General features: G+C 54.2%; 6 protein-coding genes across 6 annotated transcripts; 3 read left to right on the plus strand and 3 right to left on the minus strand.

The window, feature by feature from the left end:
* Nucleotides 1-5,864: 5,864 nt before the first annotated feature.
* NCS57_01065600 (uncharacterized protein) lies at nucleotides 5,865-7,928 on the plus strand (the record flags this gene model as incomplete). The annotated part of the gene is made up of 1 exon (XM_053060397.1): nucleotides 5,865-7,928. One exon carries the CDS (start codon nucleotides 5,865-5,867, stop codon nucleotides 7,926-7,928), a length of 2,064 nt encoding a protein of 687 aa, XP_052910791.1.
* Nucleotides 7,929-8,785: 857 nt separating this feature from the next.
* NCS57_01065700 (Protein HRI1) lies at nucleotides 8,786-9,570 on the minus strand (the record flags this gene model as incomplete). Its single annotated transcript, XM_053060398.1, has 2 exons — nucleotides 8,786-9,366; nucleotides 9,414-9,570. The coding sequence occupies 2 exons, from the start codon at nucleotides 9,568-9,570 to the stop codon at nucleotides 8,786-8,788; spliced, it is 738 nt and encodes a 245-aa protein (XP_052910792.1).
* A 1,331-nt stretch (nucleotides 9,571-10,901) lies between these two features.
* Nucleotides 10,902-12,072, minus strand: NCS57_01065800 (uncharacterized protein; the record flags this gene model as incomplete). Its single annotated transcript, XM_053060399.1, has 4 exons — nucleotides 10,902-10,934; nucleotides 11,013-11,648; nucleotides 11,698-11,937; nucleotides 11,995-12,072. The coding sequence occupies 4 exons, from the start codon at nucleotides 12,070-12,072 to the stop codon at nucleotides 10,902-10,904; spliced, it is 987 nt and encodes a 328-aa protein (XP_052910793.1).
* Nucleotides 12,073-13,795: 1,723 nt separating this feature from the next.
* On the plus strand, nucleotides 13,796-15,227 carry NCS57_01065900 (Amb-all domain-containing protein; the record flags this gene model as incomplete). Its single annotated transcript, XM_053060400.1, has 3 exons — nucleotides 13,796-14,450; nucleotides 14,503-15,106; nucleotides 15,161-15,227. 3 exons carry the CDS (start codon nucleotides 13,796-13,798, stop codon nucleotides 15,225-15,227), a joined length of 1,326 nt encoding a protein of 441 aa, XP_052910794.1.
* Nucleotides 15,228-15,646: 419 nt separating this feature from the next.
* On the plus strand, nucleotides 15,647-16,663 carry NCS57_01066000 (uncharacterized protein; the record flags this gene model as incomplete). Its single annotated transcript, XM_053060401.1, has 2 exons — nucleotides 15,647-15,793; nucleotides 15,842-16,663. 2 exons carry the CDS (start codon nucleotides 15,647-15,649, stop codon nucleotides 16,661-16,663), a joined length of 969 nt encoding a protein of 322 aa, XP_052910795.1.
* A 1,947-nt stretch (nucleotides 16,664-18,610) lies between these two features.
* On the minus strand, nucleotides 18,611-20,366 carry NCS57_01066100 (MFS domain-containing protein; the record flags this gene model as incomplete). The annotated part of the gene is made up of 4 exons (XM_053060402.1): nucleotides 18,611-18,865; nucleotides 18,924-19,098; nucleotides 19,213-20,003; nucleotides 20,088-20,366. 4 exons carry the CDS (start codon nucleotides 20,364-20,366, stop codon nucleotides 18,611-18,613), a joined length of 1,500 nt encoding a protein of 499 aa, XP_052910796.1.
* Nucleotides 20,367-24,313: the final 3,947 nt, after the last annotated feature.

Here is a 24,313-nt window from a genome sequence, read left to right on the forward strand (position 1 = left end):
GGCCCTCCAGAAGCTTCGGTCAGGCCCAAAATCCGGGGAACACGGCGTCGTATCTGGGCCTCGCTGATTGTAAACATAACTCCCTGGCCATGGCCAGCGAGATCCAGTGAGGGTCTTTTCGTGCTGCGATGTGGTTGACAAGTGTCAGATTGTCCGTCTGCTTGAACGCAGCAACACACGATGTTAGAACATTCACAAGCCAACACATATCTTTTTGTAAACTCTCCTATCTACATGTAAAGTTTGAGTAAATGGCGCGTGAGGCGTACATGAGGTAACCTTGAGCCATTGTCGCACTCGAAAACTCGAGGACATCCTGTGTAGCACGCCTCGTGTTCTGAAGCAAGCCATGGAATAAGGTTGCACTCTGTAACGGGCAGCCTTTAGATAAAACTCCGATAGCGGCGCTGACTGGACGATATTACTCAGTCGTACTGAACGTTTTATCTATGGCTAGTCTCTGGTAATGCTTTGGTATGTTCTTCAAGTCCACATGCTGATGTATTGACATAGCCACTATGCCTAGGGAGAGACTCGACTGTGGCTAAATGGCTTGGAACTGTGCCTCTTCTCGACATACAAAACACGTTTGCCAAGAAATGAGCTCTGCAGGCATATTCTAGTCCCGTCACTTGATCTGGAACATCGTATGTTTGCTCGGTCAGATATCGTCATCTCGATCCAAAATCTTGGTCACGGCAGTCATCAGCCGTTTACTTTCAATCTCGACGCTAATCTTGACGCCAGAGGAGATGAAGATCCAAAATACTGCACTCCGGTCAAGCGAAGCATGTGGAAGGGATGTCTACGAGATCCTCACGATGTCGCCGCTATTCCGCCATCGGCCACCCGCATCCGACGATGGCTTCCAAGAGTCAAGCGGGGGGAGCTACTCATGGTGACGACGTAGAAAAGTACAGTAACACGCTCGCGATAGAGTTACAAGCCCGACGCCGTGTCAGGACCCTGCAGTACGACTATGCTGAGAAGATTCACGGGGCCAGTTCTCGACTCGTGCCTTTTCGACAGTGTAGATCTCGACTCGTTGAGAGGGGACGGACTGACGTCGTGTGTGTGTTTTCCCCGTGAGACGGACCCTTGGCTCTCCGCGCCCGCGATCTGCAGCTTGGGAGAAGACGGTTGGCTGGGGAGGAGAGACATGCATTCCAGAAGGTCTGATGGAGGGGGATTTTCCTGCTCCGATCGGCCGTCGGGATGAGGAGGGGCACCGAACCCGCCCGTCAGCCAAGACGATGGGCGTTTGGTATTGTCCTTGTCCGTGGGCTTGAAGGGGGGGTTAAAGTTCAGTCCAGCTGCCGCGGGCGCCACACCGGGAAACACATGGCTTGTGGAGTGCCGTGCACGGCGATCATTGAGGACGAGCGGGATGGGGGAGGGGAAGATGGTGCCAAGCTGAGATTGTTCTCAGCTGGGGAGGGAGAGAAAGAGATTCGACATATGAAACATCAAGATGGCATCTGGGTTACACAAAGGCTGTTGGCGTATGGCCGTTGCTGCGGTAGAATGTCACCGCGAGACCATCTGGGCTAGATCTCGTTCTATTGCTGCACAAAGAAAACTGATGGGTTAGTGTTCTAGAGCCAGCTCGATTCAAGACATGCCGGCAGGAGGGGGAGATTGCAACCCCAGAAAATCAGAGCAATGGGCACAATAAGGTTTCAGCGAGGTTACCAGTCGAAGGGAGCGGTGTGTGAAAAGTAGCACCACCATCTGAACATGTATGTTTTCGCTTGAGCATCGCGCTTATATCCCCCAACCAGGGGGGCCAGGGGAGGGGTTGATTTCTTCCGGTGCTGGGAAAAGCAGGCTCGCATGGAGAATGGCCCACGTGTATCCTCTTTGAAGCGCAGGGATATCGGACTAAGCTTTCAATAACGTGAGGCAGGAAAAAGAAGGTCAGAGTACATAGTAAGAAGTCAAGGGGTGGACGACGCGGCCATCACCTGAGGGGGGCCGACGGCGCCAGACAGCCGGCCACGGGTTTGGGAGCACTTCACCGATTCGACAAGCGACGGGAGATGCTGACAAGGAGGACGAGACGGGGCTTAGAAAATGTCAGGAGAGTTAAGGATGGCGATGGGCTCAGATATAGAGCCGTGCACCGGGGTTTGACAGCTAAGCGTATCTTGGCTATATCGTGATGGGTGAGAAAAAAGGCGGATGTAGTCAGATATTGATAGTGAGGGGGGGTCTGCAAGGGGAGGGGGTCTCGTGCTTTGATGGCCTCGAAAAAGTAAGTAGGGTATCATTCCGGGGGATTTACTCGGCAGCTAGACGCTTCGCATGCAGGCTTGGTCGTGTTCTCAGCGGAGACGGCAAACGGCAGCTCTGGATGGGATGGGATGGTGAGTGAGACAAGGGGAGGATGCATCTGGGACTGGAACATGGCAGATGCGGTGAGTGTGGGGGGTTTAGAGCAAGGCAAGGGATGGATGTCATGGACATGAAACTCCGCGAGAAACAAGGTCCCGTTGTAGGCGGCAGGTGGTTGGGAACGACGATAACGACTTGTTTTGTTTTGCTTGCAAGGAGAGAAGCAGGTCTCACCTCTTCTCGAGAGGGGAAAGGAAAAAAGTGGCTGAATGCAACGGTTCGACTGTGGTTGCGGGAGAGTCACTGCCATTGGCTCGGTCTCCTCGCAGGTTTGTGCTCAGATGTTTTCTCGTTGTCGCTCTCTCTCCTCCCTCTCGGGGAGCCGCCCGCCGGTAGATGCTGGCTGGCTGGATGTGGGTGTGACGACATGGGAGATGTGTGGATGGGATATGTAAAGATGGGATGCATTGCGTGGGGGGTAATGCATAATGGTTGATTGACCTTGGAGATACTGATGACTGGAGCATTTGTCCATGGTTTAGGAGTTGGCTGCTTGTAGGAACACAAATTATCGGGGACGGCATGTTGTAAAACGAGCGAGTTGTCTCGTTACGTGAGTAGGTGTGCTCAAAAGGCAACTCGCAAGAGTCGATAGTAGACTTGTCGTCTCCGAAATGTATCTCATGTAGAGTTCCATCCTCCCAAGGGATTGACGCGGGTGCGCCTTGTGTAACCCAAGACAATCCCAACGGTGGTCGTACAGCATGCGCATCTCTATCAGCAACAGCAGATCGCAGCGAGAAAAAAAGAGATAAAGGGGCCCTTGAGGCTCTTGATTACGTGCTTCCCGAGAGGGTGTGAAGCATTGGATGGAACCTGACGCCACAGAGATAGCCATGGGTAGGACGTGGGTTGGAGGAAAAAATAAGACGGCAGTACTCATACAGAGGCACTAGTATATGTTGCGTGAAGGATACTTTGGAAAAGTATAATACTATGTGATAAAGCATGTATAGAAGACTTCTAGCGTATCACCTTTTCTTGTGCTATTTTGCTATTGTCCCTACTTATTCTATATGGACTCATAGTTCATCAACGTCCCAGCAATCAACAAGTATTCGAGGCCCTCTGCCATTATGGTGTCTGATCTATTATTTCATGACCCGCGTGGGAGGGTAGCAGCACAGCACATGCCGTGCAGCCTCAAAAGCTCGCATCTGCTGCCGTGATTATTCTTGGATAGCCTCACGTTTCGCCACAATGGTGACGATGTGCCGGCCCTACTACAGGGTCACATTCTGGAGAGCCGCAGCCGCATTAGGCCCTTCCACGGCCTACCCGTAGCTTGGTAGCGCATTCGGGCAGTCTCCCGCTCAAAGTCTCCCCCTTTTTTTTCTTTTTCACTTTCAGAGTTTCATGATTTCTTGCGCAGGCTGAAGAAAAGTGTCGGTGAAGGCGCAACTGCAGGAACATCACGGCGGAAACACCCTAGCAGCGGGTCCTTACAGGCTCGTAGCCGCACCGGGCGACACGGCTTCGGGGGCCGGGGGCGGACGCGGAAGCGGGTGGCGAGCTTTCTGCTGCAGCTCAGAGGAGTCCGCTGCAGCTCGTTTCGAGTATGCGTGCTCGTGTGTGCTCTTAGGGGAAGGTCCAAGACCGATAGTGTCCTGTATTCCTGGAGTGAGGCCTTGCGGCGCCTTCAGGGCCTCCCAGGCCTCCCCTACAGGGCCACAAACAGGAGAGATCAAAGCGCGGACATCGCCCACCGGTGGGAAGCGGGCATCACATGGCAGCCGGCCGAGTAATGGATGGCTCTTGGTTTCGCCGCGGCGCCGGGCGTAGTAGGTGTGTGTGTGTGTGAGTGTGTGTGTTTAGGCAAAAAACAACACCATCGGCCCTGTCGTCAGCTCGAATGTCGGTATCATACAGGGTCAATGGCGAGCGACTCGTACCTCGTGAAAGCTTCATTAAACGTCTCTGACGACTGGAATTGTTGGACATGGGCTGCCGAGGACTCGTGCTTGGTTGTGTCGCTGACGTTGCTCAGTCTCAGAGATTTACGGAATTGTTCATTCGAGGTGGCTTTCTGGTGAAGAGGTAGCTGGCATGTGCGAGTATGAGGCTCTGCGACTGTGAGGCCTGAGTCATCCGCCCATATTCGCCAAGATGGAATGATCTCAGGACAGTGCGATGTCTGGATATACTTGATCGCACTGCCCCTATACCCCTTGGCTCAATCTCCCCATGTTAATGAAACCCCACCATCATGGTGGCAGGGCCCAGAGACACCCCCACCAATTCCTCATGTCTCTGACGGTGACGACCTGGACAGAATGGATAGGTCACCGGTTTCGGCGTGGGCGTTCTGCAGTCTGTGGTGCAGGAAAAACACCAAACCCCATGGGCAGCACGGCAACCCGCACATCGTCAAGTTTCCGCCAGATGACGATCCAATGCCATACGTAGATGAGTGACGATGCCGTGTCCCCAAATTCTTGAACCGTCCCCTGGCAATGGGGCCATGAGCATCATCATGGTCGCCACCCGGTCCCCTAGATCCCCGAGCTGGGCTGCTAAGCTCCCCTCCCAGGGTATGACAAGGACCCTTGCGTTCCAGGGGCTTTACTCTGTCGGGAACAGGTGTCCGGCTGGCTGGCCTCTCTTGTCTCTGGGTGATATGGCCGCGACTCGGCCGTATCCGACATCAGAGAACTGGGCAGCTGGACAAGGACGGTTGAGAAAACGGGCTTGGGATGGCTTGGAGGCAGGCGATGACTGTGGCGGTACCTTTTTTGGGCCGCCTCCAATTCAGCTCGTATGAAGAGTCTGACGCTACTGTGGCCTGGCATAGCACCGCGGGCACCGCAGAGCACAGCACACACAGCGCTGGAGGGAGTCCGGATTGTCGGTGGGGGTGTCGTTGTGTGCGAATCGTTGTCCGTGGATTTGATTGAAATGTGAACTTGTGACCGCCGGTGCCGGGCGATGGGTGTTTTGCTCATCAAGTACCTGGACTACCGCAAACGAACTATTCTGGTACCTGTTGCCCCAGTCCATCCCAGTCCCAGTCCGTCCATCCCGTCCACGCCTGTCTCTCTCTTGGTTGCGTTGCGTTGCGTCCGCCCCGCCCGCCTTGTTATCCCCCATCCCATATCTCGTCTACTAAATAAGCCCAAAATCCAAGTTCGCGCACTCCGCTCTGATCGCTTTTCCAACGTTTCTTGTGTCATTGTCGTCACTTGCCAATTCTGAACCATTCATCACATCGTCGGTTCTACATCTACTAGACACACATACATCTACACTCTTCATTGCCCAGTTGCATCTTATCTGTTGTCATTTTCCCCTGCGTGCGCTCATCGCCTCATTATTTTTGTCTACCCCTCCGACAAACAGCACGCACCGCACGCACAGCACAAGCCAAGGCAAGGTTCGCGCAGAAGCGCACACACAGGCCAACCTCGAGAAGCCAGTCACGAGCCATCCCGCCCTCGCCGACCCCTTCGCTCGTTTCGTTTCCTCCTTCCATCATGGCAGCGCCAGATAAACCAAGGCGACGGTTTGCCCCCGAGCCCATTGAGACCACCTTTGAGACGTTCCGGAGCAAGACGGGAAAGCAAAAGCAGGTTTTGAGCAGCCAAAAGAACAACCACAACGATCAGTACCAGCCCAAGACACCGCCCTGCACCATGGGCCCCAACCCAGAGCCCACCCCCGAGGCTTCACCTCGCTCGCCCTCACCCGTTCCCCAGGAGTTGCGCCCGAAGCGACGCTTCGCTCCTCAGTTGATCGAGACCTCGCGCAGGAGTCGCCGGGTCGGAGACACCGGTCCTGCCACGAAACCCACCGACAAGACCGACATCACCCCTTACACCAGGAACATCTACACCGCTACAAAGCACCGTGGGAGGCGGCGAGGTGACGGCCGTGACGATGAGGAGTCTCCCGTCGTCAACGGCGCCCGGCGCCGCGAGTCGGAGGATGAGAATGTCATGTCGTATCTACTAGAGCTTGCCGCCAAGGAGGCTGAACGCCAGATGCAGGAGGCTGCCCTCGCTGCCTTTCCCAACAGCCACCAACGTGAAGGCAACGTTGACCACTTCTACTTCCGTGAGAGTTCTGGTAGCGACAACTCCCCAGAAAGTACCTCACCCGTCCACCATGGTCACCATGGCCAACCCATTGGAGCTCACCACAATGTGCGGCGGCAGTCGTCCGATGCGAACCTGTCCTGGTGGCATAAGCACATGCAAGAGCACGCCGAGCAGGTCCTCCAGGAGCAGAAGCATGACGACCCCATGGTTCTGGACGAGCCCGAGCACAAGCCGGGCGAGATGGCGACGCTCGCCGAAGAGCCCCACGAGGACCGCACGGCGCGCAAGCAAGGTGAGGACACGGTGATGCGGACAGACACGGCCGACCTCGACAAGATGGACCTGACCGCCCCTCCGGATCCGATGTGGACCACGTCAAACAACCAGCACGCGCCCCCCGCCGGCAGGAAGAGGTCATCGCCCGGCGCTCCAGGCCCCATTGGGGAGACGTACATGCCACTGCTCCAGACAGATTCTTATCTGACGGCCGAGCAGACTAATAAGGCCGCCTCCCCGGCACCTGCGCCATCCCGGCACATTGGTGAATCTCCGATGCCCTACATCCCCTCGGCGCCGTCCGGCAGATCTGATGTGCCATACGCCAAACCCTCCCAGATCCCCCCAGACACCGGCGGCTTTCGCAACTCGGGTCGAGGCTTTGGACGCCCATTCGGAGGCTTCGGTCACAGGTCGCCAGCTCCCCCGTTCCAGAAGAGGCGCCAGGCGGTATCTCCACCCATGCTGGGCAAGGATCTCGTCTTTCGGAGGTGTCCGTCGCCCAAGCAGACCAAGCTGGAGCCAGACCACCCATTCGCAGAGCGCCATGCCGAGGAGAAGTACCGGGATCTTTCGGGAGAGAAGGGTCTCTGGCGAGGATACTGCTTCAGATCCGAATCGAATGATGCCTACTTGGTGCCAGCAGACCTGCATGCCCCACCCATGCTCACAACCCCCAAGCCGCCGGCTACTCCCGGCACCGCCTCGCATATCAGCTCTCCAAGCTTTACGGACGAGCCCGCCGCTATCAACGGTGCTAACGGTCTATTCAACGGCCAGACCAACGGCACCAAGGAGCACCGCACCCGGGCCGGCAACCCCAAGGGCCTCCACATGCTCCATGGCATCGACGAGCGGCTTCAGCAGGAAAAGGCCCACGCCGAGCTTGAGGAGAAGATTGCCCAGGAGTTTGACGACGGCTTCGTCACTCAAGTGTACAACTATCTGTCACTAGGATACCCCGCCATGGCACGGGCCTTTGATGAGGAGCTGTCTCGTATCAGTCTTATGAGCATTGATGATCTCGAGAGAGATGACGACCAACAGCTTGCCAAGGGCCACTTGGTCGAGGCCGACGACGGCACGCCCCGAGAGAAGAGATGCCCTCGATGGCGAGCTCTTCGATCTTATATCAAGGAGTGGGCCAGACAGCACCCCAACCTCGACAGCATGGATCCTGTGGGGTGGGGAGTCCGGGAACGACGGGGCAGCTGGGCTGTCTGAGCTGCACGTTTCTTCCAGAACTTTTTACTTTTATGCGGTTATACTCTGTTCGCATACGCCACGTTTTATTTCCGAAGCACGAGGTCTTTCTCAGAAGAGTTGATTGGAGTGTTTACTTATTTACTATTTTGGGCCTGAGTTTCTATCAACCATCGGCGGGCGTTTTTACTCTGCAAGAGTCTGCTATAAACGCAGCACCTGCAACTGTTGTTTTTGAGCAAGAAGAAGCATCCATGGAGGGTACATATGGAAAGCCCCCAAGAGCACGTTTTGTGTGTTCGAGTTGTGTGTTTTTATGACCGAGGGGGAGGAAGGCGAAAAAGAACGAGAGAGGGGGAAGATAAAGCTTTGGTACTGTTTGAGTTGCTGCTACAAGGCGGGTAGATGATTAGACCACAAGCGAAATACTTTTTTTTCGTAGATGAAACATCAAAAGATGATGAAAGGAATCAGGGGACGAAGGGAGGGATGAAAGTGTGCGAGTGGTGTTCGCACATAAGTGTACATGAATGAATGGTTGAGTGTGAGAGATGATGATCAAGCTCTTGGTGGGCTTTTTGCTCCGATGGGAGTGGAATACATGACATCCGGTCCGGGCCGGACTGAGAAGACACTTTTTTTTTTCATGAGATGTGTTTGTGCGTGAATGTGAAGTTGATCTGATATGAGGCAATGTGTTGGAACTCGTCCAGCTGACTGGTTGTCTGATGATGTTTTGAAGTTGCTATCCTGCCCACTGACCTCGCTAATCTTGATCCTAAATCCCATCAGTTTTCCATGAACGGTGTCCTAAGTGTGCAGCTGTTTCATTACGATCATGTATGGTAAGGACTATCCCTCGTAACTCATCATCCAAGTCACAGCTTCGAGGCAGTATCGCGTCTCCCGCTCTCCTCGACAACCATCCACGGTTTTCCTCCTACATCAACAACATCACCCTCGCTCAGGTTCTCCTCCTTCAAGATCTTATCACACGGCAGCCCAATCTCTCCGATCTTCACTGTCCTCTTCCACCCCTCATCCCACTCCCACCTCTCCAGCGCAACATCATCCCCAACCCTCACAAAACCCTGCATATGCCTTCCCAGCCTCACAACCGAGCCCCTCGTGCGGTGCTCGTCGTCATGCAGCTGGACCACCAGAATCCTCACACCGCCCTCACCGGGGACGGCAGTGGGGTCGACGTCATGCCAGAGCTCCTCGTACTCGCCTTCGACGCCCGTGTCGGGGTTGAGCATGGAGCCCTTTTCGAGGGTGAGGTCGTTGGGCTGGGGATACATGAAGCCCGCGTCGGGGAAGAGCTCTGGGGTCAAGGTGCGGGATGAGATCCACTGGTGGAAGGCTGAGTAGGATGCCAGCTTGCCGGTTGAGTCGGGGCGCTTGGTCGAGATTGAGATGCCGGCGATTCCCCATTCCAGGCGGGACAATGGCAGGGGGTCTAGAGCTTGTTAATTGAGTGATATCAAATGGAGAGGGAGTGCTTACCATGCTGACCGGTCCAGGGCCCTTGGTGGCCTTCCGGTAGGTAGATACGCAGGTCAACAAAGTGCCGCCCGGGAGAGGTGAGGACGAGGGTGGAAGTCGGCTCACTAGCCTCCTCAGGGACCCAGCGGATCCATTTGCGTACTGAGATGCTGCCCATCTTGACTCAATTCGATCGTCGCGGTTGAGGAACTGTAGATGTGAATAGAGTTGCAGCCGGGTTCTTATGCACGGGTGGGGAGTGGATCTTGGAGGCGGAGGCACGCGGGGCCGAAGATGGGGTTGACAAGCCGAAAGGCGTCGAATCCACTGAGGAAAATGCACTTGCTTGGTAATTCAATTGTTGCTATATAGAAGTGAGGTTAGTGTCAATAAATCAATTAGATATAAGCTACAATCTAGCCGAGTGGTCTGCCTACCGACCTAACTAACATGATGCCATGTTCCTGTCCGTCTCAGGTGATGACGCTGGACTCTCGTCTTGTATCACAGTCCGCCTACTTGTGTACAAAGAAAAAATCGTCCCCCAAAGGCTCCAAATGGCAGCCGATACTGTGATGGAACCGGAAAGAATCGTGGTGCTAGGTGCAAAAGGCGCCAGCAATTGTAACACCACCAAACTACCCAGGAAGCAAAACAGTAGCCCGCACCTCAGGTAGAATGCGTATTTCGGAGTTACGGTCCTACTCTCCAAGAGCCACTCATAACCATAATAGAATAATTCTAGACAAAGGCAGAAGCCAAGGTTGCATGTGAGCTCTATTGGACTTCCAATACCGGGCAACCTGGCACTTGTAAAATAACAGAGGCCAATTAGACTAAGAGGATAAAAAATGCAAAAAGAGACGATAGGCAACCCTTTTTTGCCTTCTAAAATGAGATTATTCCCCAGGACGGTCACTGAGAGCATAAGGCCGCCCCCAAGTGTGAGATAAGAGGTAGAAGTGCTGTATAATGGTTCACGGTTGTCGCTTTTGCTTTTCATCGAGACCCGGAGAAACTCGTTGACTGAAATGAACATGGACGCGCCGAATGTCACACCGTGGAAAGTATTTTTGGCGACGCGGCTCCAATTCATGCGAGAGATCCAGAGTGCGTACTGTACCCATAAGAGCTGCAGCAGTGGATTCAAGACGAAAAACGCAACCCCCAGTCTTATCAGTGGCCCCTTGATGCCAGGTGACAGGTCGGCGACGAAGAAGATTCCGACTTCAATGTACGTTACCGCAGCCAGGAGGAACGCTCCGCGGTACGCAATCGAGTGGATATGTTGATGATCCATGCTAACGGGTACGTTGTACTGGGCTTCGTCTGCTTCTAATTGACGTAGGATCGCCATGGCTATCTGGCTTGATTGCGGCAGTTGCCTGTTGGCTGGGGCTCTGAAGGGTAATAAGCGCTCAAGCATTGCTGCCAGGGGGGCCACTACCAGCAGCAGAGGTAGAATCTGACCAAACGTCCACTCGTTTTCCTCTTTCGACCCCAGCTGCCTTATTTTAACAAATCGCCGTGAAATCCATGAGGCTGAAAGGGTCAGCCAGTAGACCTGCGAAATGACAAGGTTAGGGGGTGGGGGTTGTAATGGTTGGGGAGGTGGCATACCTCTGCGAGGAAGGACGTGAATAGATTAAGATGGATGCTCAGCAAACTGAAGCATGCAATGAGGAAGTATTGAGCCGCTTGGTGTCCTATTTTTAGTCCTTCAGCTAAAGAGCTTTGAGAGTTCCGCGGAAGGTAATTTTCGCCGTCCCAGTGCTGGAATCTCATCGCCTTGGCGCTCAGTCGAGCCGCAACCCCTCGAAGCCCCCCCTCGAAACGTTTTGACATTTTTGCGAGGCGGATAAAGAACCCATATACAAGGAGAATGAGTGTCTTTAGCATGGTTTCGAATGCCACTGACGTTGTGTCCATCTTCTCACGAAAATAGCAGACAGCAAAGTCTGAGGCCTTGCTAGGGCCCTCACTCCAGTTGAAGTGGCCGGCCAGACCAACGGCCACCTCCAAAAGCACCATAATTATGAACATCGCAGTAACACGCCATACGAGCTGGCGAGGGTGGTTGTGTAGGTGATTTCTGAGAAACGATAGAGCAGCCAGGTGCGTCAAGGAAGACAGCCACACGAGGTAGACCGTTAACTGCCAGTGGTAACTCTGCAGCCCACAGCTTAAAGCAATATACCCGCTGATCATAACTGCCAAGCCAGTGAAGGTCTGGATATCTGAAAACATGATGACGCACTAGAACTAGTGAGCATGGACGTGGACAAAAGAGGCTTGTGGTCGTCACCATGTTCAGTGTGGACTCTAGCTGACTGTACCGAAGCCAGTTTATGTTCTGCAGTCTCCGGAGGCCAGGCAATTTGCGGACAGCATACAGAAATACATAATCACTAGTATTGGGATGCTGGCAAGGCGTGTTGTGGCCAGGTTGCCGGAAGGGGTCGAGTTCGGGGTTGTAGGCTACCAGGTAGTAGCCGTTGAGCAACAGGACAACCATCCATGCCGTGGCGAAGAACGCTGTAGTGACCTAGATGCTATCGGTTAGACTTCTCTCGTGGATGTTGAATGAGGGATTTTGTCGTACTCCTATACCTGAAATATCGCCATAGGCGCTGATTTCTGTGGGGTGCGCAGAGCAGTTGTAGATGCAAGTCTCTGGCATTTCCAGTTCCACAGGGGCAAAAATACGAAGCGAGATTGTATTTCCGAGATGACTAGGAAGAGATCAATATGACTAAGGAGAAGAAGGAGGACGACGAAACGACAAAATCTTCGGGGTTTTCACGTCCAGCTGAGACCAGGCTGGCAGCTAGCTCGCCAAGAATGAATGGTAAGAAGCCACAAGCAAGCTGCGCCATACAGTCCAGCTCTGTGATATGATAGGCTGATTTAAGGTATTAAAAAATTAGTAAGTCCACTCACGAATTGCTTCTTCTTATGCCGGCTCTTGAGGCAAAAGGTTGCTGTGGGAGATGGGCAGGCAGTCCAGTCCAAGGACGCGAACAAGCTCTTGCCAAGGAGAGAGACGCGCTTGGTAACACCCACCCGGCTCAATTCATTCTAAAATAATCTCCAAGCATAAAGACAGCGGCAGTTCAAAGTATCTTTCATAGCTTTATCTCTTCAGGTTAGGCCATTGGGCGACAGGTCCCGAGCACAGGACCACAACTTTCCATTATGTCAGGTCAAGGTCAAGGTTGTCCTCCTAACTCCTAGACTCTCCTCCGAAGAACTCCTAGAAGAAATGCTCCACGCCCTGTTGCTCACGTCCATGATTAGTGATGCTATCATTGGTCGCGACTGTACGGATGGATAGCTTCGATGTGCGGGGGTTTGGGTGATAGCAATCGGGCTATTGAGCTTCGATTGCCTTTGGGGACTACGCAATAGCACTTCAACTTAGGCCACGTACTTGTAATCTCAAGAGGCTCTTGGGGCGCCGATATATTCGGATTGAGTCCCCAGAATGTATTCACATCCGAGTCATAGGCGGGTGACTTCCGCGCGCTACCACGGACACTCGCACGCAACGCCAGTTCACTCTGACCTCGCCCGATATAACCCAGCCGTTCCAAACAATTGAAGACGGGTTTAAGGGGGAAATGCCATCTGATACTTGTACCGAAAGTGGAAAGCCACTGCAGGGTGAGCCAAACAGTTAAATTGCCCGCCTGAGTGAGAATCCCGACACTCCGACACCCCGATGGACCGAGATCGACGACGCTATAGTCGAAGAAACCTCCAAGTTTTGTTTCAACGGTCTAAATATACTAGCCTCATGAGACTACAATTCTAAACGTTTTGACAAGACTGTTAAGGCTGCTAGGTTGAACGCCACGAAGCCGGACACGACCACGCCCCTTCGACGACAGTGACTCCTTCAACCAGACTTATTGGCTTCGCCAAACTCCTATCCATTAAGCTTAACAAGAAAGTTTCCACCTCAAAAAACTGGCCTGTTTGGTCATGAAACACTGGCGAACTCGCTTACCGCCCGTCCAAGCGCCAAGCTGTCTGAAGTCTCGTGGCATGTTTCCACGGGCATGGGTTTGAAACGTCAAAATGGATCCTCAGCCTTGACGACGGGCCTCTACAAAGACTCGGAGCCGAGTGCCCAGGCGGAGATTCTGTCGTCCGCCAAACGGAGCTTTCGAGGTTGACACGTCTTGGTGGCCCTGGTTAATTAAATCGAAGGTTATCGGATGACGACGCGGGAGTCGTGGGATGAGCTTTAAAACAACGTCGGTTCCTCGCTGGGAGTGACATCTTTTGAAGTTTCAGTAATTCACTTTCGTTCAGTAATCCCTTCCTTTCGTTACTCTTTTTCATTCATTCTTTCTTTTTGCTCATCCAAAAACGGCCGTGCCGTCTCCAGTTAAACAACAATGAAGTCTTACGCCCTTCTTTCTCTCCTCCCGGCCGTCCTGGCCTGCGCCAACCCCAAGACCAACGAGTGCGCCAAGGCCGTCGCCGCCAATGGCTCGTCGTTCTGCTCTTCCGTGAGCGAGACCGCCGAGCTCCCCTCGTGGGCTTCTGCCTGCAGCAAGAAGAACCTGGCCAAGGAGTGCGAGTGCCAGTTTGCCGCCGGCGGCGACTCTGCTCCCGCTCCCGCCTCCGAGGCTGCTGAGGAGCCTGTCCAGACTCAGGCCCCTGCTGCTACTACACTTGCTACTGTTGTTGCTCCTTCGGCTGTTGCTTCCAGCGCTCCTGTTGAGGAGGAGCCTGTTGAGGTTCCCGCCTCTTCCGCTGCTGGAAACTCTCCTGCTACTTCTGCTGCTGCTTCGCAGCCTTCCTCACCCGCCGGTGGTGAGGCTACTGAGGGTAGTAGTTGTGGTGCTGCTGCTGTTGATGAGCTCGTTGGCTACGGTGATGGAACTACCGGTGGTGGCAGCGGAGAGGGTGTCACTGTCACTTCTTGCGCAGACCTCACCTCGGCTGTTGCCAACGGCGGTGTCATCAAGATCGATGGCCAACTGTCTGGCTGCGACATCATCCGTCTTGAGGGCGACACCACCATCCTCGGTGTTGGCTCCGGCTCTGGTAAGCAGACCCCAAGTCCAACATGTCATACATCGCTAACACATCTCACCAGGTCTCGTCGGTGGTGGTTTCCGCATGAAGGACGTGTCCAACGTCATCCTCCGCAACCTCAAGATGAGCAACCCTCCCGAGGGCAAGGATCTGATCGACATTGAGAGCTCTACCTACGTCTGGGTCGACCACTGCGACCTCTCGGCCGAGGGCATCACCGGCGACAAGGACCACTACGACGGTCTCTGCGACGCCAAGCGCGGCTCCGACTTCATCACCATCAGCTGGACCAAGTTCTCCGACCACTGGAAGGCCAGCCTGATCGGCCACAGCGACAACGCCGGCGCTGACGACACTGGCAAGCTCCACGTCACCTACCACCACAACTACTGGTCCAACATCAACTCGCGTGCTCCCTCTGTGCGCTTCGGTACTGCCCACATCTACAGCAGCTGCTACGAGGACGTTCCCACCTCTGGTGTCAACTCCCGCATGGGCGCCCAGGTGCTCGTCGAGCAGAACTCGTTCAACAACGTCCAGCGCGCCATCGTCACCAACCTCGACAGCAAGGAGGAGGGTTTCGCCTCCAACAAGAACAACATCTTCACCAACAGCGACACCCAAATCACCCAGGAGAAGGAGTTTACTCCTCCCTACAGCTACACGTGAGTCAAGAGTATCCCCGTGAAGTTGAGACATGATGCTGACTGTAATGATAGCACCGACCCTGCCAGCTGCATTTGCGAGCTCGTCAAGGCCAAGGCCGGTACTGGAGTTGTCGCTTAGATGATGAGACGAGGGAATCAGGAAAAGGGCAGTTCCCGCCCGGTCAAGGATTGATCAAGGGACGTTCATCGACAGATGACATTATTCTGGACACTTATTTAGGCCGTTTGAGCCCATGTACATATTACTGTTAAATAGTGGACTGCTCAATGCTAATGCCAGGTTGGCCCTGCACTCAATTGTCTCTGGTTTATTCGGCCGAATAGGTGAGGGGGGAATTTAATGGCGATTCCCCCTTGGAAGGTATCGCGAGGGTTGGTTTTCCAAGGGAGATGTGCCGATTCGTTTGGAACATCAAGGGATCCATCGCACCCTTTGGCTCGATATGTCTCGGATGATAATACTCGACAAGGGCGTCTCCATCAATTAAGAAGAAGCATGTCGCCCATCTATTTGGTTCGTCAGATAGGTATGTCAAGATGGACGTTCAAGACTGGCAAGCGAGCAGACTCAGAATCAGGAATAGTCGTTACCTTCAGAACGGCAATGTGAAGCCATGGCCTTGGAGTATTCAAATTCAAATACTCGGCGCAGAGGGAAGCGGACGACACAGTTTTCTGGATAGGGTAAGGAACGACTCTTCAGCATAAAGTCAGCTCTAACCAATTTGTTAGATATGTCTCGACGAGTTTATACCCAACGACGACCCCTTCACAGAACGCGACAGCGCCTGCAAGCAAACCCACCTCCGAGGCCTCGCCTGCAACGTCTGGCTCGAGACGCCCATGTCTCTCACATCCCACGGCGACGGCTTCGCCCTCTCCAAGCAGGAGCTCTTCTACTGGCTCACCCGCGGCATGCGCGACTGCGACGCCCTCATACTAGTCTATGACCTCACAGACCCCAGCAGCTTCCGGGAGCTATGCGAGTTTTGCGCCCGCTGCGAGCTCGAGGGCGTTGGGGTGGCGCCTGGGTCTAGTCTGCCGTGTCTTGTTGTTGGCGCAAAGGCGGACTTGCCGAATCAGGAGCATGTTCATGATGGGGAGCGGTTGGCTAAGCGTCTGGGAGGTCGCTTCGTCACTTGCTCCTCACGGACGGGCGAAGGCTTCCCGGAGCTGATGGAGGCGGCGATTGGACCAGTGGTGGATGCAAGGACGGCGCTTATACAGGAGAGCGAGGATATGTTGGGTCAGGCAATACGGGCGTTGCTGGCGTGGGCGGGAGAAAAGAGGACAGGCTTGAGAAAACGACTGAGCAAGAGGAAAAGAACATCAGAGCCTCGACGGCCCGTGTCACGACCGAGATGCACGGGAGCACCTCCACGATGGACAATGAGGAGCTTGATCTCTCTGCCTCTATGCCAGAGCCTGCAGGGAATGAGCAGCTTTGACTCGGAGAACAGCGAAGCTTCACTCCTGGTCCCGTGTCCGCCGGAGTGGCAGCTCTCGGTGGACCTGGTCGAGCCGGCCGCGACAGACTGGGCGCCGAGGTTCTAAGCCGGTAGAGTTCGGTGCAAGCTCCGGTAGAAAACAGCGGGGCCGTGCCGAAGAACCGGGCACGGCCCGAGACCGGTCCGACGACATGTGGTCAAGATACAAAAAGAGGTTTCCTGCCTGATTCATTCATCATTCACAATTACCTCATGATCGACCTTTTCCCCCCCACGTCGGACAGGGGGGCAGGACACTCGGGCGTCTACGCTAGCTGGGTAATTTCCTTTCAAGTTGGAGAACCTGGAGGGTTTAAACATTGCGGGGAGTTGGAGTAGACAGGGCCGGTCCAAGTTGGAGATGATACCTTGTACGTAATGAGCAACAGAAGGATTTTCCTTTACATTGTAATTGTGGTTCTTATTACTTGACACGTGGTGAAAGAGCATCATTCACAGGAAATTTATGCGAGAGATATGTGAGGGATGTGACTGTTGCTGGAGTATAGCCGCTGATGGGCCATGACTCCAACTCTTACATGCTCGACAAAGTGCCCGCGAACCACCTAACCCACACGGTTTAGCTTCGCCGGCGGAATCAGCTGGGCCGGCCTACCAAACACCCCTTGCAATCGGCATCCAGGGTCGGCTAATGCAAAGGGGGGGAAAGCACATCTCGGCCACGTTTCTTGGTGCATCCCACAGAGCCATCAGGCCATGCAAGTGTCGGTGCCTACCGTCACGGGCTGATTTTCTGCTTTTGGAAGTAGGCACGCAGATTGAAGAGGGGGAGAGACGCCCTGGAAGTTATTGTCCGGAGAGGAGAGAGAGAGGCTCTCTCCTCTAATCTCTGCCAAGACTGACGAATTACTCGCTCATTGGTGCTGGTATAATGGATTGCATCTGCCAAGATGGTAGACTTTGGTGTTGAGGCACTAGTCTCTGGAACCAAGCTCACAGAGTTTTCTGGAACATTGTGACATTGACTCGTGCCCCAGCCTGGTCAAGGATGAATATCCTGGGTTTGAAGCACCATATAATACCCTCGGGTTGAGTGAAATCGGCACGAATATCCGATATTCTGGCAACATGGTAAAACGCAGAAGATGTGTGCGATGCGACTCTGTGGCGAAACACATATGAGATTGGCGGGCGCCTGAATCTACTGTATGCCAGGCAATTTAGGCTGTATCTTCTCCCTCTAGCAAATGACGGAGTGAATGTTTGAGACGAGGAGAGCAAAATATCCGAGCCTAGCACCCTTTTGGTCACGCGGAAGGAAAAACAAGAAACTCACAAGCACAAGATAAGCTCAAGCCAAGCTCAGCTAGTGTCGTCGATCATTAAGCGCTACGTACCCCAAACCCGCGCTCCGGAGGCACAGCAAAGTCAAGCATGCCCGTCTTCGTATTTTTCGGTGAAATTCCCCAGTATGCGGCTAGCACGGCAGAGGAGATGATATTGAGAACCCTTGTAAGGAGCGCCCAAAGGTTCCCCGGAGCGTGTCTATTAACGTGGTATGCCGTGCTCACTGTCGGGCTTACCCATGATAAGCAATCTGCGTCTCAGCTGCGCCTCTTATGCGTTAGCCCGTCGGTTTTTCGGGAGTTGAACCGCTGCAGTAGTAATGTATTGGAAGCCTGTGCGACAGTCAGGGCTGCGGCCCGGTGCAACGTCTGTGTTGTTAGTCTGAGAGAGAGTTTGGCAGATCCGAGTCAAGATGAGCGATAATAGACAATCACAAGAGCAGAGAAGAAGAAACTGTTGAATGCCTCTAAATCATGACCGAGGTTCAATTTCAATTATCAAAAGCCTCAAAATTTGTAAGCCTTGTACCCCAATTCGCATGCATTTCCGTCCGTCTCGTCATCTCAAGGAACCAATCCTCTATTGTCCAATCCCAACCGCCTCTTGATGCTTTTTTTGCATTACTCAAGGCAGTGAGTCATATGTACAATTCCATGCGATATCCTGTAAGATGTTCTGCAAGATGTCGCGCCGCCAGCTTTGTCGCTTAGACGGTGTATCGGAAGAAGGTGGCGTTGTCGCCAGAGTCCTGCTCCAACTCCTTCTCGGCGCGGGTGTACTCATGGGGAGCCTTGTGAGTGTTGTCGCGGCGGGCGTTCTCGCGGCGGAGGTAGATGGTCATGAGGATGGAGAGGATGCAGCTCATGGTGGTAGTGCCAATGAGGGTAGCATGGCCGGACTTGTAGTGAGGAGCATCATCCTTGCGGTAGACAAAGCCAGAGACGGCACCACCGAGGTTACCCTGTTGATTCGTGTTAGTGAGACTGTGGCTTCTGTAGTGCAGATGAGGATCAACTTACGAAGCCGACGTGCATGGCAATACCGACACCTCGCTTGAGGGAGCCACCGATGTTGTTGCCGTTCCAGGCGACACCCTGAGGAACGTTGGGGTAGATACCACAGGTGATCATGAAGGCACCGAAGTACTTGGCACCGTTGGACTCGACAGCAGCAAGAATGACAAAGCCGACGATGCTGTAGACAGGAATGTTAGCTAATTGAGGCTTAAGATTGTCGCGCCAAGCCGGAGTCGGCTTCCGGGTCTGGCCCTTGGCGATTTGGAGAGAATTGGAGAAGGGTAAGACTTACGCGACGCAGCAGAAGAAGATCATGTAGATACCACGCTGACCGTGCTTATCAGCGGCGTAACCACCGGCGATGGTGAACAGGCAGGCGACGACATAGGGAGGGACAGTCATGAGCTGAGCCATCTCGTTGGTGTAGCCGAGACCCTTGACAATGGTCGGCAGGAAGATGGAGATGGAGTAGAGAGGGGTGTAGATGCCGATGGTGATGACCATGTGGACCCAGATCTTCCAGTCCTTGAGGGCATCACGGAAGAACTGCCACTTGAACTCATCAGAGAGAACGGATCGGTCCTCTTCGAGGCGGCGGACAACCTCCTTGCGCTCAGTGTCGTCGAGGAACTTGGCAGTGTCGGGGTAGTCGTACATGACGAAGAAGGCCATGACAGCGAAGCAGAAGGTGACGAGACCCTCGAGGATGAAGATCCAGGCCCAGCCGTCGAGACCACCAACACCGTCCATCTCCATGATGCCACGGGCCAGGAGACCACCGAAGGCACCAGCAGCAGTGGCAGCGGAGAAGAAGATGGCCATGCGGAGACCGCACTCGTGGCGCTTGTACCACATGGTGATGTAGTAGGTGATACCGGGGAAGAGACCACCCTCAGCAAGACCGAGAGCCATGCGGGTAGCGAGGAGACCACCAAAGTTGTGGACAACACCCATGACACAGGTCATGGCAGACCAGATAATCATGATGAAGGGGATCCAGATAGAGGGGCGGAATCGCTTCATGGCCAGGTTGGATGGGATCTCAGCCGCGACATAGAAGGGGAAGAAGACGGACACGGCGATCTGTGGGGAAGCACATTGTTAATTCTCCGCGATGACATGGGGGTAAAGGACCCGAGAGGATGGGAAAGTTGATGCTGTACTCACATTGTAGTCCCACTTGCCAGTCATGCCCAGGGACTCCTCGAGACCGGCCAGCTTGGCGTTGCCAATGTTGGCACGATCGAGGAAGGAAAGAAGGTAGAGGAGGGCGAGGAAGGGGAGGAGGTGGGTGTCCATCTTGCGGAGAAGACGCTTGGTGGACTTGACGTCAAAGACCTCATCGGAGGTGTTCTCGTGGAGAGAGACGGCCTTCTCATAGTCGACCTTTTCGGTGGACGAGTTGTCCTGGGCGGTAGCCGCAGTGTTCTTGTCGTGGTGAAGCATTTTGAAGATGCTCACTTCAAGTGAAGGGAAGCAAAGATGGAGAAGAAGGATTGATGAATGGGAATTGTCCTCGAGGAAGTTGAGAGAAGAGGATGAGGCGGATGCTCTGGTCTGGAGATCTGGAGAAAAAACCTGGGGAAGAGTCCACCTTTTATGGATGATGGAAGATGAAAGGTTTTGACGATATGGATACTCGAGACCTGACTGTCTCTCCTTCCCCAGATCATCTTGGGGCCCGGTCGACGCCGGGGCCAACAACTAAAACCCCAGCTCTCTAGTCTACACGGTTGACATTGCCCACTTTCGCAAGCGCCCCCCAGGTCCCCCCTTTGGACGCCTCGACTCGACGCACGAACGGCAGCTAGCATGGGTTGAGGCGAATAGCGTGTGTGTAGGTGTGGTGTGTGTGGGTAAGAGAGAGAGGAGGAGTTGGAGCAGACACTCAAGAGTCAACAAGGGTGTTGCCATGTCCCACCCCCAAGGTCCACACACCCTTACCGCTTCCCCATGTCTCCATATCTTACCCCATGCCTTAGTTGAACCCACAGACTGAGGGCCTCTCTCTCTCTCTCGCTTCCCCGCCTCTAGCCGGAGACCAATGGCCGGTCCCCAAACAGCAATGTGTGTGCCGTGGACGGGGGAACGCGAGGAGAGGAGGCACTGCCAAGCAACGCCTGCTGAGGACCAGGCCCTTGTCGCCCACCCTTGTCCTCCAACACACACACGCACACACATCTTGGTAAGAAGAGCCAGAGCCAGATTCTGTGCGAGATGGGGTCGGGCCCGTGCCTAAAGCCTCGCCGCAACTTTCGGTCTGCGTCTGGTTGCAGGGTGTGGTTGCGTAGTTGAAGTGAAGCTGTTGATTCTGCGCTTGTTTTCAAGGTCTCATTCGTGGGATGCCAAGGATATCATTATGCGAGACAAATGAAAAGATTTTTTTCCTTTTCTCGAGTGGTTGCATGCGATGCGGATTCAAAACATGTCCGGTCTTGTCAATCATGTCAATCACTTGCGGAAAGATTGCGACATGGGAAGAAAAAAGCTTGACGAGTTCGCCCCTTGTTCGCCAAGTCGGTACTGACTCCCACGTATGGTTCGACATTTGAGAAAGGACCATGGACATGGAGAGCGGCACGTTTCCGGTCCTTCACTCTGCTTTCGACCACAACAGGGAAAATCCCCGTGCATCACAGACCAAGCATATCGGCCAAGCGATATGTCTACTCTTTTTGCCACACATGCGCTGCGGTGTGGCTTTCCCTTTTGCATCAGTATCAGTGTCAGCTTCACAATCCCCCTTCTGCAGTCATTAGCATGCATGTCGAAACACGGTCCCATTATTAGACAAGAGTTCCTCAAGGGTGGTTGAGCGATAGGGCCATTGTCGTCACCGACGAGATAGTCACAGTCCCTCGTGGGCGCGCCCTCACGGTGAGCGACTCGTATCATGGCCGCCAGCTGAAGCTGAGGTGATGGCCTCATGTCGATGCCAGCGCACCCGTCATCTGGTACGAGCCCTGCCCATCTAGCCGCCCATCTCCCATCTCGCAGTATTTTTCCGCCCCTGTGGCCGTGCCACCCCTCCGCGACCAAGCTTTTTTTGCCCTTTCCCCAGAGACGTCACTTACCAGGCGTCACCTCTGACCGAGACTGTGTGTCTGTCCATGGCCAGACGAGGCGTTTGCCCCCCGTCCGTCCCGACGGGTCTCGTGGCTGCTTGCCGCGAAGGGGCGGATTTACATGCTCAGAGTTGCATGGGGACACATGGCAACGCATCCTCTACGACGTAAAAGATGCTGCATATAGGCACAGTTGAGCGTATTCCCACGTGTAGAACTCTTGGTATCCCTGTGTTGTGCAGCGCTCGGCGGGCGGGAAGGAGGGCAGCAATCCGTAGATACGGCTGCTTGTGACGCTGGGCCCAGGCGTCTGGAAGATGGTACGAGGTGGCATGTTGATCCCCTTGACAGCTTCTGCCAAGGTGGGAGTTCAAGTTGTCAAGCAATGCCCAGGACGTGCCCAGCAGATGCCCAGTAGATGCCCAGACACAAGTCTAGATTCGAGATCTTGGAAAAATCGCCGCGCTCCTTGCTCTGCCGCGCTCTGGCCAAGCTTTCTACTGCGCTTCTACGTAGTAGCCTCACTGCAACACAGCGGGAACGCGAAAAGAGCCTCAACCGCAAAGCTACACCATGGTCGGGGGCATGCCTCAACGGCTTCGGCTATCTTGACAGCCGTAGCCAACATCGGGCGGATGGAAGCTCTCTCTTTTCGACCTAGGGCGCCGGGTACCCCTCGCTTGGCGTCAAACAGATTGTCCCAAGGGAAAAGTCTGTTCTCTCGCAGCGGGCGGCGCGATCGCCGAGGGAAGTGGGCGCCACCACATGGGAAACACGCGACGAAGGACCTTAGTGTCTTGTGAAGGAGGGAGCATGAGGGGAATGTGAAAGTTGGAGGGAGGTGTGAGTGAATAAGCATAAAGACAGAGACTAGAGGATGGAGAAGAGGGTGAGAGGAAACGAGGAGAAATGGAGGTGAGGAAGATGAGAGAGTGGCAGAGGTTGGTTGGTGCCTTGGGGGATCTTGGTAAGCCCAATCTCCTACCCCAGGCTTGGCGTGCGAGATGAGATTGGCCGGGGACCAATTTTGCGGGGGAAACCCGCTGAAACCTCAAGATGCAAGCATCCCAAGTCCTATCCAATCAATGATGAAGGATTAAATGCAGACAGAGAGAGCCCTGGTCGTGCAGTCCAGTCTGTGCCGCTCAAGGAGGACCCCAGTTCGGGGCTGAGCCCAGCGCCCCCAGAGCCCCGCACGATGCCTAGGCTCCCAGTGGTTCAGCGCCTGGAGGCCTGCTGCGTCAGTGGACCGGACCACTGCTGGGACCTACCACTCAAAAACCAAGGTCAGCAGGCTGAGATAGAATGCAATCATGCTCCCACTTGCCCCAGACCCCGTAGAATCCCGGGTCCGTGAAAGGAAAATCCGGGGTCGAGAGAGATTTATTGAGAGATTCCGGGGAAAGGGGGCAAAACAAAGATTCCGGGGAAGCCTGGGTCTGGATGTGCCGGCTTGGCCTGGAACCTGCTTTTGTCCTTGTACTTTTTGATGCTTCTGCTATTTTGCATATGACGATGGCTTCACATACACTGGACAGAGGCAAGCCACCCTGTAGAGCTCCGCACGTCCGCAGCTTCTTCCTCGGTAATGACCAGGTCAGAGTAGCATTTTTCTCCAAAGGACCTCCTTTCTCCTCAGCGCTGGTCTTTTCCTCGCCCTCCATCTTTCCCCCCAAAGCTGCAAGCGGGGGAAAGTAAAAACAAGCTTTACGTACAAAGAATTCTCCCCCAAAATCCAAGGCCACAAAACTCTGAAAAGGGGGGGGAAGACAAAACAGGGCAACAGAAGGCGAAAAAGATGGAGGGTACAAGGGCCCCCGCCCGTTGACGCAGCGCCCGACAAGGTACCCTGTGTCTGAGCGGGCCGGTCTTTGCTTTTTTTGTTGAGTAAAAAGCGGAGACAAAAACTCCAAAAGGACCCAATCTTGGGTCATCACATTGCGTCTTCTCCTCATTTGCCGTCGTATTAAGGTGGTTCAATAAGGTGGAAGATAAGGTTAAATGTCCCCACTGGCTCTCTCTCTCTCCACCGCTCTTTGTATCTATCCAAGAGGTGAAGAGGAGAGATAGAGGGCATGTTTATCGAGTCAAGTAGTGATAAAAGATACGACCGTCGAGATACGAGACATTGGATGCCATGCATCTTCACTTTCTGAACCAAGATCTCGTCGCGCACATGCTCCAGACTGCCCTGGTCTCTCTCGCGCCCGTGCCAACCGTGTCTTGTCTCTCTCAAATGGGGGGAAACCACCACTGCCAACCATGTCGACACAGGGACACCAGGTCACGCCTCCATATCATGCGGGCCGGGTCGGTGGGTACAATGGT

This window comes from Fusarium keratoplasticum, chromosome 8 (genome assembly GCF_025433545.1).
Source record: "Fusarium keratoplasticum isolate Fu6.1 chromosome 8, whole genome shotgun sequence".
Taxonomy (NCBI): Eukaryota; Fungi; Ascomycota; class Sordariomycetes; order Hypocreales; family Nectriaceae; genus Fusarium; species Fusarium keratoplasticum.